We start from the raw sequence: 18,034 nt of genomic DNA on the forward strand, positions 1-18,034 counted from the left end.
TTCCCTTGCTCTGTTCTGACGACTGCCTCCTGGTTTAGGCAAATTTAAACAAAGATTTATTTAAGCAAGTTAATTACAGTGTAAGAGGAAGTAGCTTGCATATTAGAACTGTTAAAATGCAAGAGATCTAGCTTAAACTGGTATGTTCCTACATGGATGAATAAGGAGGTTTTTAGAAATGTGTTTTTCCTAGATCCCACCCCTGTTCTGCTGAATTAGAATCTTTAAGGTTCCCCCGGGTACTTTTTACATTTGGGAACTGGATACAACTTTGTGATCAAGTACTGCTGGCTAGGGCTCTTCCTACTCTTCATGTTGTCGTGTGTCAGTGAATTGTTCACAGCAGCTCTGTGTGCAGTAGAACATAGGCCAGTCCTGTTCCACCTTCACACACACTCTGCTGTACTTAGGCCCATTATTGCATCATCCACTGTGTTAAGAGTTTTTTGGTTTTTTGTTTTGGTTTGGTTTTTTTACCAATTTACCAAGCGTGTTATCTTTTTCCAGGGACTCATCTTTTCTGCTATGCCCAAAGTTGTGGCTAGGTGCCATTGAGTTAATTACAACTCATAAGCTGCCATGTCCTGGGCCATTCTCTCCATCTTGAGCCCATTGTTGCAGTCACTGTGTCAGTCCATCCTGTTGATCTGATTCTTTTTCTCTAACCCTCCACCTTCCACAGTTTAATGTCTTTTTCCAAGGACTGTTACCTCCTGACATCATACCCAAAGTATGTGAGACGATGTTTCACCATCCTTGCCTCTTGAGGAACACCCTGACTGCAGTTTCTCCAAGACAGACTTATTGTTCGGTAGTCCATAGAATATTCAATATTCCTATCCAACATCACAGGTCAAAAGCATCAATTTTTCTGTCATGCTTATTCATTCCCCAGCTTTCACCTACATAAGAAGAAATTGAAAGTCTCATGACTAGAGTCTGGTACGCCTTTGTTTATAAACTGATACCATTGCTCTGTAGTAGTGTCCCTGACAGATTTTTCCCAGTGTGACTTACTTCTCTTTTGATATTCTGAACTACTGTTGATTATGGATTCACATACAAGTAAATTTTTGACAACTTTAATCTTCTCCATTTGTCATCATGTCAGTGCAGCAATGAGGATTTTTGTTTTCTTCTTGAGATGTAATTCTTATTGAAGTCTGTAGTCTCTAATCTTCTGCAGCAAGTGTTTCACATCCTCTTCACTTTCTGCTAGCAGGGTTGTATCATTTGTATAATGCAAGTTTTGATGAGTTGTCTCCAATATTGATGCCACACTCTTCAGAAAAGCCAGCTTCTCAAATAATTTACTCAGCATACTGATTGAATGGAGAATGGAGGTATGGAGAATGATACAACCCAGATGCACACCTTTCCTTGATTTTGAACCATGCAGTAGTGTTCCCCTGTTCTGTTTAGGTAACCGGATTCATAACATCTTTCTTTTTTGCACACTTTATTATAAATTATTATAGCTATATGTGGAGTCAGCTTTTAACCTTCTCAGTTCAGCCCCATTAGGTAGCATATACCCTTGCAAATATGTCACCGATTAAAAATAATAATAAGATTCGAGGCTGAAAATGGCTAGGTTTAGCTATGTAACAAAAGATGATAATAATTGGGATTGAAGTGAAAGCTTAAAAATAATCAGTGGTAGTGATTGAGGAAAACAAAACCAAGAATAACTTTGAGTACTTGTATTAGAAAGTCTGCTGTGAAAGCCCTCTCTAAAGTACTGAAGAGCAACAGTGTCAGTTTGGAGACAAAGGTGCACCTGATACAGGCCATGGTCTTTGCAGTTACTTGCTGTGCATCAGAAAGCTGGACAATGACTAGGAATGATAAAAGAAGAATTGATCCTTTTGAGCTGTGGTGCTGGAAAAGAGTATTGATTGTACCATGAACTGCTAGGAGAGCAAACAGGTTCGTCCTGGAGAGGGTGAGACCAGGCTGCTCCTTGGAGGCAAGGATTCTGAAGCTTTATCTGACATACTTTGGACATGTTGCAAGGAGGGACTAGAGCTTGGAGAGGGGCGTCATGCTTGGGAGGTTGGAGGGACAGCATAAAAAAGGAAGACCCTTGATGAGATGTATTGATTCGATTGACTAGGGTCATAAGGGGTAGGTGTGTCTATGACAGTAAGATTGGCACAGAATAGTGTAAGTTACAGGGCTGTTATACATAGGGTCACAATGAGTCATAAGCGACTCAACAGCACATAACAATAACAACTGTATTAGATAGTTTCCATTTTCTCTAGGGAAAATTCTTTTTGAGTAAATTTCACTAATGACAAATACTGGGCCCATCTGTCTTGCCTTTAGCTCTGCTTTGGACATGGCTTTTGATTAAAATGTCAGAGCCTAGTTCTATAGCTTACACTGTACTGTGAAGTACAAAGTGGTAGAGTAATTTTGTCTCTACTTCCATAGTGTTTTGAGTCTTATGGAAGAGATGCACTTATGAAAAGGCAGCTCCTGTTACTATATTGGAATCCCTAGAGGTTGCAAATGGTTGTCTTAGTCACTGGAACCTAGAAGTTCAGGAGTTTAAGTCCATCCAGAAGATACTTTTAAGAAAGATCTCTAAAAGTTAGGCACTGAAAAGTCTGTGGAACACAGTTGGCCACTGAGATACGTTAGAATAGGCTTGAAGACAGCTGGCTTGATGAGTTTTGTTTTACCTTGCTATGTAGTAGTTCATCTATGATAAAAACTTAACTCTACCATTTTATTGCAGCATCATGGGCACACTTGTTATGTAGTAAAATATTTGCCAGTTGTTAAGAAGTTCTTATCAAAGGCTTACCCTCTGGCACAGATCGCTGTCCAGCTGGCATCTTTAAGCAAAGAGCTGACACTGGAAATACTAGCTGGAATCCTTTCTGGTAATAAAGCAAGCCAGTGAAGTGTCAGATTAATTTAATTTCTCCCCCCCCCCCCCATTGACAACTGAAATTCTGCTTTGACTAAATTTTAGTGATTTTTAAAGGATTTTTGTGCTTGCTAAAAATCAACTAAAGCTCTTCGCTTAATAAGATATTCCCAGTAACATGATAACATGATGACTACTTGCTTAGCCTTGTATGTGTGTTTCAGTTACATTTGTTAGCTTTTCCTTTTTTTTTTTCTTCTTATAAGGTAAATATTTCCCCCTGAAAAATAGGCTAAATAGAATGTTCTGCTCAATAAAGCATTAAATTCTCTTTTGATCTGATTAATTGTTCCATTCTGGGGGAGCTACATGTCACAAAAGAAGATATTTTGGTCTCTTGTGGTTGTTGTGTACCATCAAGTTGACCCTCTAGTGGGTCTTCAGAGGTATTAATCACATGAGAGATTTGTCCATCCTTCTCAGCAGAACAGCTGGCTGATTGAAACTTCGTGCCTTCAGGATTGCAGCACAGATTCTTAGCCAGTAGTCGGCCACCAGAGCCCAATAGTAAGGATATGAAATATGACAAATTTCTTAAGATTCTTGCTGTGAATAAACTAATAATGAATATTTATTGATATATAATGATAATGTCTTCCTCCTGCTTTGGCATTTCCCTCTTATAGAAGATATTCAGTGCTTGTAAAAATGTGCATACTTTTTTCTTTTTTTCTCCCTTTCACTCTGAATATTGAATGCATAAAATTTCTAGGATTTCTTTTTCTGCTTGGTTTCTTCTAAGCCTTTGCCACAGTGTTTCTGAACATTCCCTAGGGCTGCTTTAGTATTTGAAATAGCAGTGTAACTATCAAGTATCTACCCTATTTATTATCATTTTTGCTTGAAAAAAGATAATTATTTATTGATGACCTTAGGAGAAACTGTTAAGATCAGTAAGCCTCTTAGTACCCTTAAGTATTGACCTAATATTTTAATATGTAAAAGGAAATAAGAATTCTCTTTAGGAAGCAAAGTATTTTTTTCTCTTAGTTTGAAATGTTTTGATCATACTGATAAACATTTTCTAGAACCTTCTGCCTGTTGCGTACAAAAAGGAAAAATACTCTTCAAAAGACATGGATGCGTTTGAAAAAGTGAGAGCAAAATTAGAAACACAACCACAAGAAGATTATGAAATCATTAATGCAGAGGTAAGCTATCTCATGTTTCATTTTTTAAAATCTGAGAGTGTCTGGTCAAGGTGAAAAGGAGGTACTTTGTGATTTATAGACATACTCTCAAATCAAACTTATATTGCTTTGGGGCTCAAAATATGTTAGGAAAACTCAGCAAAGAAAATAAAGTGTGGTTCTGAAAAGAAATTATAAAGATTAAAACTAAGTCAGATGCCAGAGTATAATACATTATTCTGTATTTGAGAAGCAACCAACTCAGATGCTTTTTTATTTAAATAATCTCATGAAGCTCAAATGAAACTAATTAATAATTATTATCTGAAAAGAGTTCATTTCTTCTCTCTACACATTTCAGTTATAAAGCACATTTTAAGTAATAGTGTAATACTAGGGGGCTCTGGCCTGGTGTTAAGGAGGTGCTCTGCCAACTCAAGGACAAACTCTTCTAATCCACCAGTTGCTCCACAGAAGAAAGATGGGCAATCTTCTCTCACGTGATGAATGGAAAAAGCAATGGATTGAGAACCAGAAATTGATTTAAATTGTGCCCCCAAATAGTAGATAACATGTGTGTCTTAAGCTATATAAAATCATATTAACTAATTGTGTTTAAAATGTAGGTGAGCACTATTCTTAAATTGCTTCTATTTGTTTTATATAACATAAGAACTATATGTGGAACTACCTGTATCTACCAACAGAGGATAAGGTACTATATTAAAAAAAAAAAAAAAAGGAAAACACATAGATGGTAACAATATTGTAGGGGCAAAGTTTCAGAACCAGTTTTTTGGTTTTGTTTTTTGTTTTCTTAATTTTTCTTTTTATTAATTTTAATGAACATTTACAGAGATTTGGGATTTCCATTCATTCATTATTGCACTTCTCTCCCTGCCCACTCCTCCCCCCCAGTTTGCTCCCTTCTTGAAAAGTAAAAGAAAAATTCCTTCATTGGTATCAGAACCAGTTTTTCAGACTTATCTGAGTCAAAGTCTCATTGGTATCATTTGTTAATTAAAGATTCCACTTGAACTCTCATAACTTAATTAAATCTGTAATTTCTAAATTGTGATGTACTCTTAAGAGTGTCAGGTGTTCTCAGTATAGAGCTGAGGTGCTTTGTAGTCATGACATGAATTTGCTAGGACTTTTCTAATAAAAAGTGGCCCTAGCACAGATTTGAGCTGCTGAACTAAAGATGGCACCTCTTAGGAGTTGAGTCTATCACCATCTCTAAGGGAGAAAGATGAGCAGTCTCCAGAGTCCTGTACAGTTTACAGTCTCTGAAAACCTACTGGAGGGTCAGCCATGAGTTGGTTCTGACTGGGCAGCAATGAGTTTTGAGAGTTTTTTTAATGACTTTTTAAATTTATGTATTAGAAAGACATTCCCTAATGATGTGAACATAATGAAACTATATATTAGCCTTATGTTGTAAAAAGCAATTTAATATTTCATGTGTTTATTCAAATACTTCAACAGTCTCATTTTTATAAGCTATTCCTCTTAAGATTAAGTAGTCAGACTATTGAAAACTTTTATCTAAATTTAATTTGATTAAACAAGCTACTAAATAATGCATTTCTTTTCATTATCAGGTTAAACATGGTGGTTTTATTTACTACCAAGAAGGTGGCTACTTAGTTCGTTCAAAGGATGACGAAGGTACACCACAGTTATGCCTTTTCATGTGCTTTGATTTGACCTAGGACATTTGATAATAATTCCTCAAAGTTGTTTTGTGTGGCTCTTACGATTTTTATAAAGGTTATTTCTAAAATGTTTCTGATGACTAGTGTTTAATATCTGAGTCTGTTTGAAGTATAGTTAACAGTTAAGCTTAAAATTTTTGTGCAGAGATAGGTGTGAACCAACTTTTTTTTTTAGTATCTGCTGTGTCTTGGGTACTATGCTAAACTTCACATAAATCATTCAGTGCTGTTTACAATTGTCTAGGTTCTACAAGGTATAAAAATACTAGACTATAAAAATATGAAATAGGTTAATGCAAACAATAATATTAAATACCAGCATATTTCAGAAATAACTAATTCTACTGTATGTGCAAGCAAGGCTGCTAAAGAAGAATGTTAGTTTGAAGCCATGAAAGAAAGCTGCAAAACACTTGAAGGTCACTTTGTGTATTTAATATATTTTGTACTTTTGTTGCAGACGGTGATAACTATGAAGTTCTACTCAATTTGGAGGAACTTAAATTAAACCGTCCTATAATTGATTGTATCCGAGTTGCTCCAGATGAAAAGTACTTGGCAGCCAAGGTCAGATCTCAGCATTCTGAATCATCTTCCTGCCTAGTTGTGAAGATCTTTGATCAGCCGGCAGTGGAAGCTTCTTTCCCAAATGTGTCCAGTGTGGGTAAGCCACTAGCCAGATTAGTCTTCTGTGTTGTGAAGGGAATAGTAGAAGAGTCACTCCTACATTGGGAACGTCTTTACTCTCTGTATGAGTAAATAAATGAATGTGTTCATGATCCATTTATCCCTGTTGACTACACATCTTCTCTTAGGTCTCTTACTGAGGAACTCATCCCTTCTTTAATTAGATATCTAAATAAGCTAATTTTAAAGTTGTATTCATTTTTTTTAGAAAAGAATTAAGAAGAAATAAGTTCTTTGCTAACTTTATTATTTAGAATAATTTTTTTATAAATTAACTTTAATCATCTTCCAAATTGTTTAACTGAGGTTTTTATCACATTAAGTTGACAATATACTCTGCCTTGGTTCTAATACATTTCATGTATTTTAATCTAGTATCAAGATTCATATTATGGAAGGTGATGATGATGTCTTATAGTTACTGTCAGCCAGGTGACAGTCATGATGTAACAGAAAACTTCTGGACATGTTCTGCTGAGATCAAGAAAGCACCAACATTAAAGCGTAGTTGGTAGCTTCAGGTGCCCTGTCACTTAAAGACAGACAGAAGAGATAGTGTTGTTATGTGCTGTCAAGCTGGAAACTACTCACTGCTGACCCTCCAACAGGTTATAAATCACGAGGGTGGCAATTGCTCATTTTTCTCCTTTAGAGGAGCTGGTAGATTTGAACAAGTGTGCTGCTGGGTTGGCAGTAATCCAATAGAGCTCCATAAAGAGATGATGTTATGTACCACTGAGTTGGCATCAGCTGACCCTCCAGTGTGTCTTCAGAGGCAGTAAACTAACTACACGGGAGGAGATTGCTGGTTTTTCCCCACAGAGAAGCTCATGGATTCAAGTGGAGTGCCTTTTGGTTAAAAGCACACCCCTTTTCCACTAAGCCACCTGAGCTCCCTCTGAAGAGATGTAGGAAACAAGAAAATGTACATTAATTCTTTCAGATTTAAAGTTGTAGATTTAAACATAACTCATATCCTAAATACAAATGTGCCTTTACCATATAATTTCCCATATAATTGAATTTACAGCTCTTTTTTGGAAACTTGATTACCCAAGACTAATGACTCCTTGACAGCTTTGGAATTGATGAAGTAGTATTTAATTCTCTGGAAAACACTCTTGTTTATACGTAGTATTTATTCAGTTCAGTCATATTTGTCGCTTGTTTCCAAGGATAAATTGGCCCTCTAGCACTCAAAATTAAGATATTCTGTGTTTTGTGTTGAGCTTTTTCAACTCTTAAGAAGGTTGCTGAGTATAGTTCTTCAATTACTGCTTTTTAGAATGGGTAAAAGATGAAGAAGGGGAAGATGTTTTATTCTACACTTTCCAGAGAAACCTACGCTGTAATGACGCATATCGAGCCACTTTTGGTGAAAACAAACGTAATGAACGTTTCTACACGGAAAAAGACTCCAGGTACTAGAATTATGTATTTAAATATTTTTCTCTGGTATATGCATTACATATCCAAATAATTTTTCACCTTTACACATGATTTTGTGCTCTGATATTCCTTTCTATAAATATAAAGCTAGTTTTTTAAAACAGCCTTCGTAACAACCAACACATTTCGACTAGTCCTAAACACGAAGTCTGACAAATTATGAAGTGAATATTTATACAAATCACAGTTACCTTATTCTGCATTGCTGAAAGCAAAGTCCACTAAGGCACCTGTGGCTGTTGCATGCCAAGATTTTGGTCAGACGGCTTGGAAATGTACTGTATTTATAAAATACATGCCAGATATTTAAGACTTCCTACTAAAAGAATGACTACAAAATACTTCATTGGTAATAATTTTTATGACTTTATGCTAAAATTATCACAAGTATATTGGATTAAATAGTAAATCTTTTGTCTTTTTTCATTGTCCCACTAGAAAATTGAAAATTACCTTGTGACTCACATTAGATTTCTTTTGGACAGTGCTGACCCAGTTTATAAAGAAGCTGAGCTCTTAAGTGTCTTACCTGAGGCTACATAGCCATTTAGTTTTGAGCTAAGAATAGAGACCACCTTAACAGGCACTTACCTACTTTCCACTAAATGAATATGTCCTGGGTTTCTAAATGGCCTTTGCATAAAGACTTACTGTACACAATGATTTAAGTGGCGTTTGAGGAAAAAAATACTCCTTTTAGATAGAATTGCTCTCCATTCCTTTCTTCTGTTACACTGAATCCTTTTTCTGTTACATAAATAATCTTGAATTGAAAAATACAAAATTTATTTCAAGCCCAACTTTCTGTAGAAAGAATTTATGGTGAATTTCATGTCATACATTAAGATCACCTCCATTTTCTCTAAGAAAACAAAAATAAAGCACCAACCTTCTATTGTACCTACTTTTCTCCCATTAATTAATGAAAGATTATGGAAACTTTGGATTTCCATCCATTCATTGTTGCACTTTTCTTCCTACCCACCCCCCACCCCCAGTTCACTCTTCTCTTTGAAAAGTAAAAGAAAAATTATTTCATTGTTATAAAATCCCTCCCCCCAAGTCCATTCCACTATGCAGCCTTCGTTCTGGGCACCTGTCATGACAGTAATACCTAATCATACATCCCTTTGAAACTGTTCTCTCCCTCATCAGCTTCAATGCAGTATACACAATTTATCCAGTTTTCTCAATCTCCCCCCAACCCCAATGTCAGTCCCGTTTTACATCAGTGGCACTCTGCAGTATTTGTCCTTTTGTGACTGAGCTATTTCACCCAGCATAATGTCCTCCACGTTCACTCATTTTGGATAATATTTCATGAGTTCCTTATTTTTCAGTGCCACATAATATTCCATTGTGTTAATGTACCACCGCTTCTCTATCCATTCACTTGTTGATGGACACTTGGGTTGTTTCCAACTCTTTGCTATTGTGAACAAAGCCGCAATAAACATGGATGTGCATATATCTGCTTGGGTGGCGGTTATGGATTCTGTGGGTTTTATTTTTGCTGAGTCAAATGGTATTTCTATTTGCAACTTTTTGAGAAAGCACCAAACAGCCTTCCTTAGTGGTTACGCCATTTTACACTCCCACCAGCAGTGAATAAGGGTTCCAGTTTCTCCACAACCTCGCCAGCATTTGTTGTTTGCTGTTCTGTTAAATTTTGCTATTCTAACTTGAGTGAGATGATATCTCATATTGTTTTGATTTGCATCTCTCTTAGAGCTAGGGATTTTTAACATTTGTTCATGGTTTTGTGTGCCATCTGACTGTCTTTGGTGAAGTGTCTGTTCCTATCCTGTACCCGTTTTTCAGTTGGGCTGTTTACCTTTTTCTTCTTGTGGTGTGTACCTACTTTTTTAAATAAGTAATTTCTCCCCTATGTAAGTTTTACAAAATGCTGGTCCTGGTGACTTAAATTTTATTTTTTATTTTTTATGAGAATCCACTTAATCACCTTAAAATAACCGTTATTATTCTTTCATTGTTTATGTTTACAGTTTGAGTCTGCATTTATTCAAACCCTGAGTAAACACAAATGCACATTTATATTGCACATGTTGATTTTGAAAATATTTAAACTCAGTTTGTGGCTTCCACCTTGAGAGCAAGAGTAGATAGTGTTAATCTGTGACTGTTGAACATGTGATCAGGAACATCATAGTAATTGTTGAAACCCTTAAAGAGACTTTGCTTGCTGAATGTATTGAGTACGGAAAAGATGATGAATTGCTCTTCAAACTTTGAACTGAAGCTACCCCTTCAAGTCACCTTTAAACTAAGTAACTGTTTAGTTCAAAGAGAATGATTGTCACCCTTGAGTATCGTACTACTTTAAAAAAAGGCTCCGTAAGACCACAGGTTTAACAGCTATTTTCAAACTGATGAAAAGGTTGAAGGCAAAGCAAAAGCTAAATGAAAATGTGACAGCCACAACAGAAGTAACTAATAGTACAATGTGAAGACTGTGGTCAGTGTCTCTGATCTTTATGTCTAGAAACCGTGGTGTGGCGGCAGGTCTTGCTGTGTATGTCTTCATAATGGCAATTTTTCTTTTTCTTTTTTTTTTTCCAATGAAAGGATTTATTAAACAGCAATAGTAAATTTCTTTAAAGTTGTAACTACAGTAATAGTGTCAGGGCACAGAATTTTCTATTCATTTCATAAAGATTTTCTGATTAATCTGCAATTTCCTTTTTCCAATGTGTTACTATTTCCTTAAGTATAGTTATTTCTAATACTGTGTAATCTCGAGTACCATTTGACTCTGTTGAGAGAAAATGATGGTAAATTTATCTGTTAAAATCCTTTGATAAACATTTCCAAATGATTATGGAAAATAAATTTTCCTTTACAGTAGAGTCCAGTCATTTCAGAACCCATATAATTGTTTCTAAACCCCATTAAATCAATTCCAATTCATGGAAGTCCCGTGTTGTTGTTGTTGTTAGGTGCCATTGAGTCAAGATGACTCACGGTGATCCTGTGATAAACAAATCTGAACCCTGACCTGTCCTAGGCCCTCCTCACCATCTCTGACACACTTGAGCCCATTACTGTAGTCACTGTATTTAGTCCATCTGATTAAGGGTCTTTTTTTCTTTTGCTGACCCCACCACCTTTCCTAGCATGATGTCCCTCTCCAGGGAATAGCCTCTTCTAGCAACATACCCAAACTCTGTGAGGTGAAGCTTTGTCATCTTTGCCTCCAAGGAAGCACTCTAGCTGCACTTTCTCCAAAACTTACCTTTTTGTACTTTTGGAAGTCCATGAGATCTTTAGTACTCTTCTCCAACACCACAACTCAAAATCATTAATAATTTTGTCAACCTTATCCATTGTCCAGGTGTCAGCAGCATAGCGAATGATTGAAGAAGCCATGGTCAAAATCAGATACACATAGGTCCTCAATCTAACATCATTGCTCCTCAGTAATTTGGAGAGGTCTCTGACTGCAGACTTTTCCAGTGGAATACATGTCCTGATCTCCTGACAGCTGGTACCAAGTATTGATTGTGGATCCATGTAAGAGAAAGGCATTGATAATGTCAGTCTTTTCACTGTCTTTCATGATGAGAATTTTTTTGTTTTCTTGATGGTGAAATGCAATCCATATTGAAGGCTGCATACTTTAATCTTATGCAGCAACTGCTTCAAGTCTTCCTCTCTTTAAGAAAGTAAGGTTGTGTCATTTACATAATGCAGGTGATTGATGAGTAATGAGTCTTCTTCATAGAGTCCAACTTTTTAAATAATTTGCTTAGCATACAGTTTGACTATGAAATTGAATAGAAAGAGGATACAACCCTGACACATACCTTTATTCGTTTTAAACCTTGTAACATTCCCTTGCTCTATTCACACAACAGCCTCTTGGTCTAGGTATAAGTTTTGCATGAGCACAGTTAAGTGTTCCGGGATTTCCATTTTTCTCAATGTTAGCTATAATTTCTTTTTATTCAGGTAGTCAAATGCTTTTGCATAGTTGGTAAAGCACAGATAGATGTGTTTTGAGTATTATTTGCTTTCAACCAGGAACTATCCAATATTAGTAATGGTGCCAGGGCCTTTTCTATATCCAGCTTGAACTTCTGGCAGTTCTTTCTATGCACTGTTCTAGTCATTGTTGAATGATCAACAATATTTTGCTTGTGCATGTAATGTTAATAAAATTGTCTGATGGTTTCCACATTCTGTTGGATCATCTTTCTTGAGAATAGGAACAGATACGGATCTTTTCCGGTCTTGGCCAGGCAGTTGCCCTCCAAATTTCCTGGCTTAGACTGATGAGCACATCCAACATTGCATCAATTCATTGAAATATGTCTGTTGGTATTCCATCAGTTCCTTGGACCTTGTTTTTTACCTATGCCTTCAGTGCAGCTTGGACTTCTGACTTCATTACCTTGACTCTTGATCATGTGGTATTTCCTGAAATATTTCCTTGTCAGTCAATCCTTTTTGGTACAGTAATTCTAACCATTACAGTAAGTCAGCCCATTGAACAACAGATCAGCACATTGCCATATCCTGTGCCATTCTCATGATCTCTGTCTTGCCAAGCCCATTGTGGTAGTCATGGTATCAGTGCGTCTTGTTGAGAGTCTTCCTCTCCTTTGCTGACACTCCACTTACTCCAGCTTAATGACTGTACCCAAGGACTGATTCTTTGTAAAAATATGCCCAGAATAAGAAAGACCAAGTTTCACCATCCTTGCCTATGAGGAACACGCTAGTTGTACTCCTTCAGTACAGATTTGTTGAGTACTGTTCTCAGCACCACAGCTCTAAGTTCTTCTTCTGTCACCTTTATTCATTGTCCAACTCTCAAATGCACAGAAAGCCATTGAAAGCATAGCTTAGATCAGTTGCACCTTAATCTCTACATTATCTTTGCTCTTAAGAGTTTTGGAGAGGACCTTGATAGCAGATTTTTCAAATGTCACACATCTTTTGACTTCTTGACTGCTGGTATCATGAGTGTTGACTGTTGAGCCATAAAGTTGTTGACAATCTCGGTCTTTTCTCCATATACCACCTCAGGTTTCCCAAGCTATAAATATCTATAGAAGCCAACTGCAGCATTTTTCTTCCAGGTTGCTCCTGACTCCTTTAGGTTAGCAGCTTTGCTACTAGAACTCTTATTTAACTCTCATTTGAAGGTGTGTGGATAAATTTCAAAGGAATGAAAATGAAGATTAATCTTCTATTTATGGTAGCGAAGTTGATACTCAAAACCAAAAAAAAACCAACTTACTTAACTCTTCATAAAATCTTGGCTGAGAAACACTTTAAAGACTTGGCCCCAAATTGAAACTGGAGGATGAATTAATGGCTGTATAGTTAGTTACGCGATAAAGGGAAATAAAGCGAAATGTTACCAACAGTAAGATCCAGTTGTCAAATGTATGATTGTCCACTTAATTATTGTTCTAACTTTTCTGTGTATTTGAAAATGTTCATCATAAAAGGAGAAATAATGTTTTAAATATCTTAGGAGTAAGTGATAAAAATATCAAATCTTTGATTTATAAGCACTATTCAGTAAGAGATAATGATTGTTTTCTACCTCTGAGATAATGTTTTGTTCTTTTTTTTTCCTTTTATGTACAGCTTTTTTGTTTTCCTCTATCTCACAAAAGACAGTCGTTACCTCACTTTAAATATTATGAGCAAGACTACTTCTGAAGTATGGATGATAGATGCCATGAGTCCTTGGGACCCACCAATCCTTATCCAGAAGCGAATTCCTGGGGTCCTTTACTATGTTGAACACAGAGATGATGAACTATACATTCTCACTAATCTTGGTGAACCTACAGAATTCAAGGTAATTTTAGAATCGTCTTTTGTCCTACTAAGTGGGCTACGGAGAATGCCATATTTCTGTCAACAGGATTTCTGGTCTAATTGTTGCTACATAGGCTTTAGTTAAACGTCAAAATTGATGTAATATTTTTGAGCATAACCAGTCTTGTCACCCTTTGCTTAGAAGTAATTCTACAAATTTTAGTTATACTTAAAACTGACCATGTGCTAACCTTATTATACTAGTTACTGAAGCCAAACTAATTATCTTTTTAAAATACAAATTTATAAACTTAGGAGTTGACGATTAGACTGATCTCATCTGAGTATTGTTTTCCAGTAGACTCAGTAACACATATGCAGTCATCTTAGCGTAGGATTGCATTTTCTTACCAACCAGAAGCTAGTCACCTTTATGGAGCTCTGGTGGCCTAGTGGCGAGAAGCTACGCTGCAATCCCAAAGTCCAGAAACCCACTGGAAGGCCAGCTGTGGGTCGGTTCTAACTCTACAGTATACAACAGCAAGTAGTCACATTTATCCCTGATGCAATATCTCGTCATAAAGCCATGAGGAGGGTCTTTTCTCATCTAATTTTCTGTAGTGTATTTTTTAGATCTTGTATAATCTTTCTGTTTTGTTACTTCCCCCCCCCCAACAGCTAATGAGAACATCAGTTGATAGTCCCGCTGTTATGAATTGGGATTTATTTTTCACCATGAGGAAAAATACCAAAGTTGTGGACTTGGACATGTTTAAGAATCACTGTGTTCTGTTCCTAAAGCACAGCAATCTACTTTATGTTAATGTGATTGGTCTGATTGATGATTCAGTGCGATCTCTAAAGGTATGTGTGCTTAGTGTTCAAAGGGCAGTACTGTAAATTACAGTATACTGTTTATCTTCACAAAATCTAAATTTATAATAATAGCAGTGTTCTTTTTTAAAGAATTTAAATGGGATTGGACATGCTGGGTCTATATCAGATGAAGACAGTCTCTTTTTTGGAAGTGACTGGAAAACCTTGCTTTTAATGCAGTTCTACTTAAAGTTTTGTCTTGCAGCATGGACTTCGACATGCCGTTACATTTTCATTTCTGTATGTAACTCTGTAGCTAATACTCACACCTTTAGAGCAGTAACTAAAGCTACCTTGTCAGCTGATGTGACACTACTGGCTGCTCCCTGATCCCCATTAGGAACACTGGTTTCGCTTATGTTTCTACCACTACGTGCTTTGTCTTATTGTCATCTTCTTTTTGCCAGTTTTGTTATCCTATGGAACTAGGTAAAAGAAGATAAACTTGGCTTTCTTTCAGTATGAGGATATCACTGGTCTCCACAGCAGTATAGAGGAACATGCCTACGTGGTGGGCTGACTCACTGTGGCCAAGAAGGATAGTCTTTCATAACTGAACTTGTTGAAAGAGTAAAGTGCAGCTTTATTATACCGTCTGAAATCAGCATTAACATGCAAGTTAAAGCAACAGAGGCTGAAGGGAAAAGATGCGTTTGTTTTGTTTAATGTGGAAATAGGGCCAATTGATAGAAACACAAGAGACCACTAAAGAGTTCCTTGATTCTAGTACTGTCCTAATTCCTGTTGAATTGTATTCTCGTATACTCACTGAAGGATAATTGAACTACTGTATGTGTTTGACATTATGGGAGGTTGGAGCAAAGTGAGATCCCAAGACAAGGTAGCCTTAAGGGTGATATTAACATAAGAGATTAGACTGATACACAAAGATTAATTATATGGCTGGTTGAATTTAAAATGAATCAAAAAGTAAAGATAAGTGAGGAGAGGAATGGAAAAACCCAAACTGCTCCAAGCGAGAAAAGCTCAGAAATAATAGCAAACTGGTAATAATTCCATTTTATTGAAGCCAAATTCATTTCCCAGAGATGAAGCTGTAATTTAATGTTGTTTGACCACCAAAGTAAGGAAAATATGCATAAAGTCTAAAGAGGGACAGTATGGGAGCTTTTGAGCCAGGAAAGTGATAGGTGAAGGCCCCCTGTATACTTAATGGAGTTATTTGGTAGCAGTGTTGAGATACTTGAAAGCAGGAAGGTAGTCAGGGAGATTAGAGCAAGGGCTTAAAACAACTTAAAAGTTTCTAGCTCTTCCTAAAATCAGATTTCAAATGTGATGTCTTATTTCTTAAGAAGACTGTTACTGTTTGATGTTGAATTGGAGCTATTTCATAGCTGACCCTACCGTGAGTTTTCAGAAATTTCCCTGTCTCCCCCTCGGACCATCTGTTGGATTCGAACTGTTTGGGGTTGGCGGTGTGACTGCCTGCTTACTCGGACACCAGAACTATCTCAGAAGATGTGTGTTCTGTTCTGAAGTGAAAACAGTCATTCACTTTTGAGATTTCCTCATTGCTTTCATCTGCTGAATCCAAAACGTCTTTTTTACTTGTTAATTGATGTCAGAATCAGACGTCTGTTCTTTTTTTTTTTTTAAATAATTTTAATGAACATTTACAGAGAATTTGGATTTCCATTCATTCATTGCTGCATTTCTCTACCTGCCCAGCCCTCTCCCCCTGCCCCCTCAGTTCACTCCTCTCTTTCAAAAGTAAGACTCCCTCCTTCCCTGGTACACAAGCCCCCCGCACCCCTCCCACCGCCCCAAGTACATTCCACTATGCAACCTTAATTGTGAACGCTTGTGATAACCATAATACCCTATCATACATCGCTTTTATTCAGTCCCTCATCTGTTTCAGTGCAGTATACACAATTTATCCAGTTTTTCTCAGTCTTACCCCGACCCTGATATCAGTCCCATTTTACAGCAGTGGCACCATGCAATATTTGTCCTTTTGCAACTGAGATATTTCACTCAGCATAATGTCCTCCAGGCTCACCCATTTTGAATAATATTGAATGAGTTCCTTGTTTTTCAATGCAGCATAGTATTCCATTGTGTGAATATACCACAGCTTCTCTACCCATTCGTTTGTTGATGGGCACCTGGGTTGTTTTCCACCTCCTTGCTATTGTGAACAGAGCTGCAATAAACATGGGTGTGCGGACATCTGTTCTTAATGCAAAGAGACTCTGGTAATTTAGTTGATTATATTTTGTGGTGCAAACCAAAAGGTCAGTTCAAATCTGCTAACAATTTTGTGGGAGAGGAAGATGGTCTGTTTTCCCCATCAGAGGCTGCAGCTTGGAAGCCTGATGCAAGGTTGCCAGGAGTTGGAATCTTATTGTCAGCAGTGGGTTTGGGTTTATTCTTATGATAGCCTATTAGTAATATACTTGATTACAACAAAACTCTGTCGTGAAAATTGAGGACTGTCCTGTGGGATTTACTATTATATTTGACCTTTAAGTAAATACCACCTTTTCTGTTTTCATTAGCAGTCCTACATTCAGTATATGCCTTATTTACATAACTTTAGTCTGTCCTCTGTTTCTTCATTCTGCTTTGTATAGTATTCTGAGTCATCATTGGAAGGAATTAAATATGATATACCAGTTGCTACTTAAAGAGACTTTGGTGGTTCAAGCCATGTCCTTCATGAAATAGATTGCACTGATAGACCTGCCATACCCAAAGAATGTTGTTGTTATGTGCTGTCTAGGTGACTATGACTCCTAGCAACCCTATGAACAATGAATGGCTCTTAACCTCACCCTATTCTGAGCCAACCTCTCCTTCGCCAACACACTTGGCCCCATTGCTACAGTCACTATGTCTGTCCATCTCGTCAAGGTTCTTCCTCTCTCGCACTACATGTACTTTCTAAGCATAATGTCTTTCTACAAGGACTGGCCTCTCCCCCAACAACATGCCTGTAGTATATGAGACAGAATTTTACCATTCTTGCCTCAAAGGAGCACCCTGGTTTTACTTTCTCCAGAATGGCCTGTTCTCTTGGCATTCCATGGGATATCTTCTCCAGCACCACAATTTAAAGGCATCAATTCTTCTGTCATCCTTAGTTATTTTCCAGCTTTTAGATGCATAGCAAGCAATTAAAAAGTCCATAGCTTGTATTGGGCACACCTAAGTCTTTATACTGACATCATTGCTTTTTAGCACTCTGGAGAGATGTTTTTGACAGCACATTTTCTCAATGAACTCTTCCCCCCCACCCCAATTTCCTGACTTATGTTGATATTAGCCAGACCTACATATTTCTGTTTATTTGAATAACACAAGTTTTTCAACTCAGTTTCACCACCAGCCATGTAAAATTTTATATAGTTGTTGTTGTTATGTGCCGTCGAGTCGCTTGCGACTCATAGCAACCCTATGTACAACAGCCCTAA

At 37.0% G+C, this 18,034-nt stretch overlaps 1 protein-coding gene across 3 annotated transcripts in view; it reads left to right on the forward strand.

Moving 5' to 3' along the window:
• PREPL (prolyl endopeptidase-like) overlaps positions 1-18,034 on the forward strand; it is a 35,599-nt gene that overhangs the window by 4,805 nt on the left and 12,760 nt on the right. For 2 of the 3 annotated variants that reach the window (XM_006882314.1, XM_006882316.1), the window contains exons 2-7: positions 3,970-4,092; positions 5,676-5,742; positions 6,250-6,453; positions 7,762-7,897; positions 13,545-13,761; positions 14,400-14,585. In XM_006882314.1, the coding sequence (XP_006882376.1) occupies positions 3,970-4,092; positions 5,676-5,742; positions 6,250-6,453; positions 7,762-7,897; positions 13,545-13,761; positions 14,400-14,585 (933 nt within the window). The remainder of the gene's footprint in view (positions 1-3,969; positions 4,093-5,675; positions 5,743-6,249; positions 6,454-7,761; positions 7,898-13,544; positions 13,762-14,399; positions 14,586-18,034) is intronic. The other variant, XM_006882315.1, reaches the window with a different exon arrangement.

This window comes from Elephantulus edwardii, unplaced genomic scaffold (genome assembly GCF_000299155.1).
Source record: "Elephantulus edwardii isolate Elephantulus edwardi_28Jun2011 unplaced genomic scaffold, EleEdw1.0 scaffold00019, whole genome shotgun sequence".
NCBI lineage: Eukaryota > Metazoa > Chordata > Mammalia > Macroscelidea > Macroscelididae > Elephantulus > Elephantulus edwardii.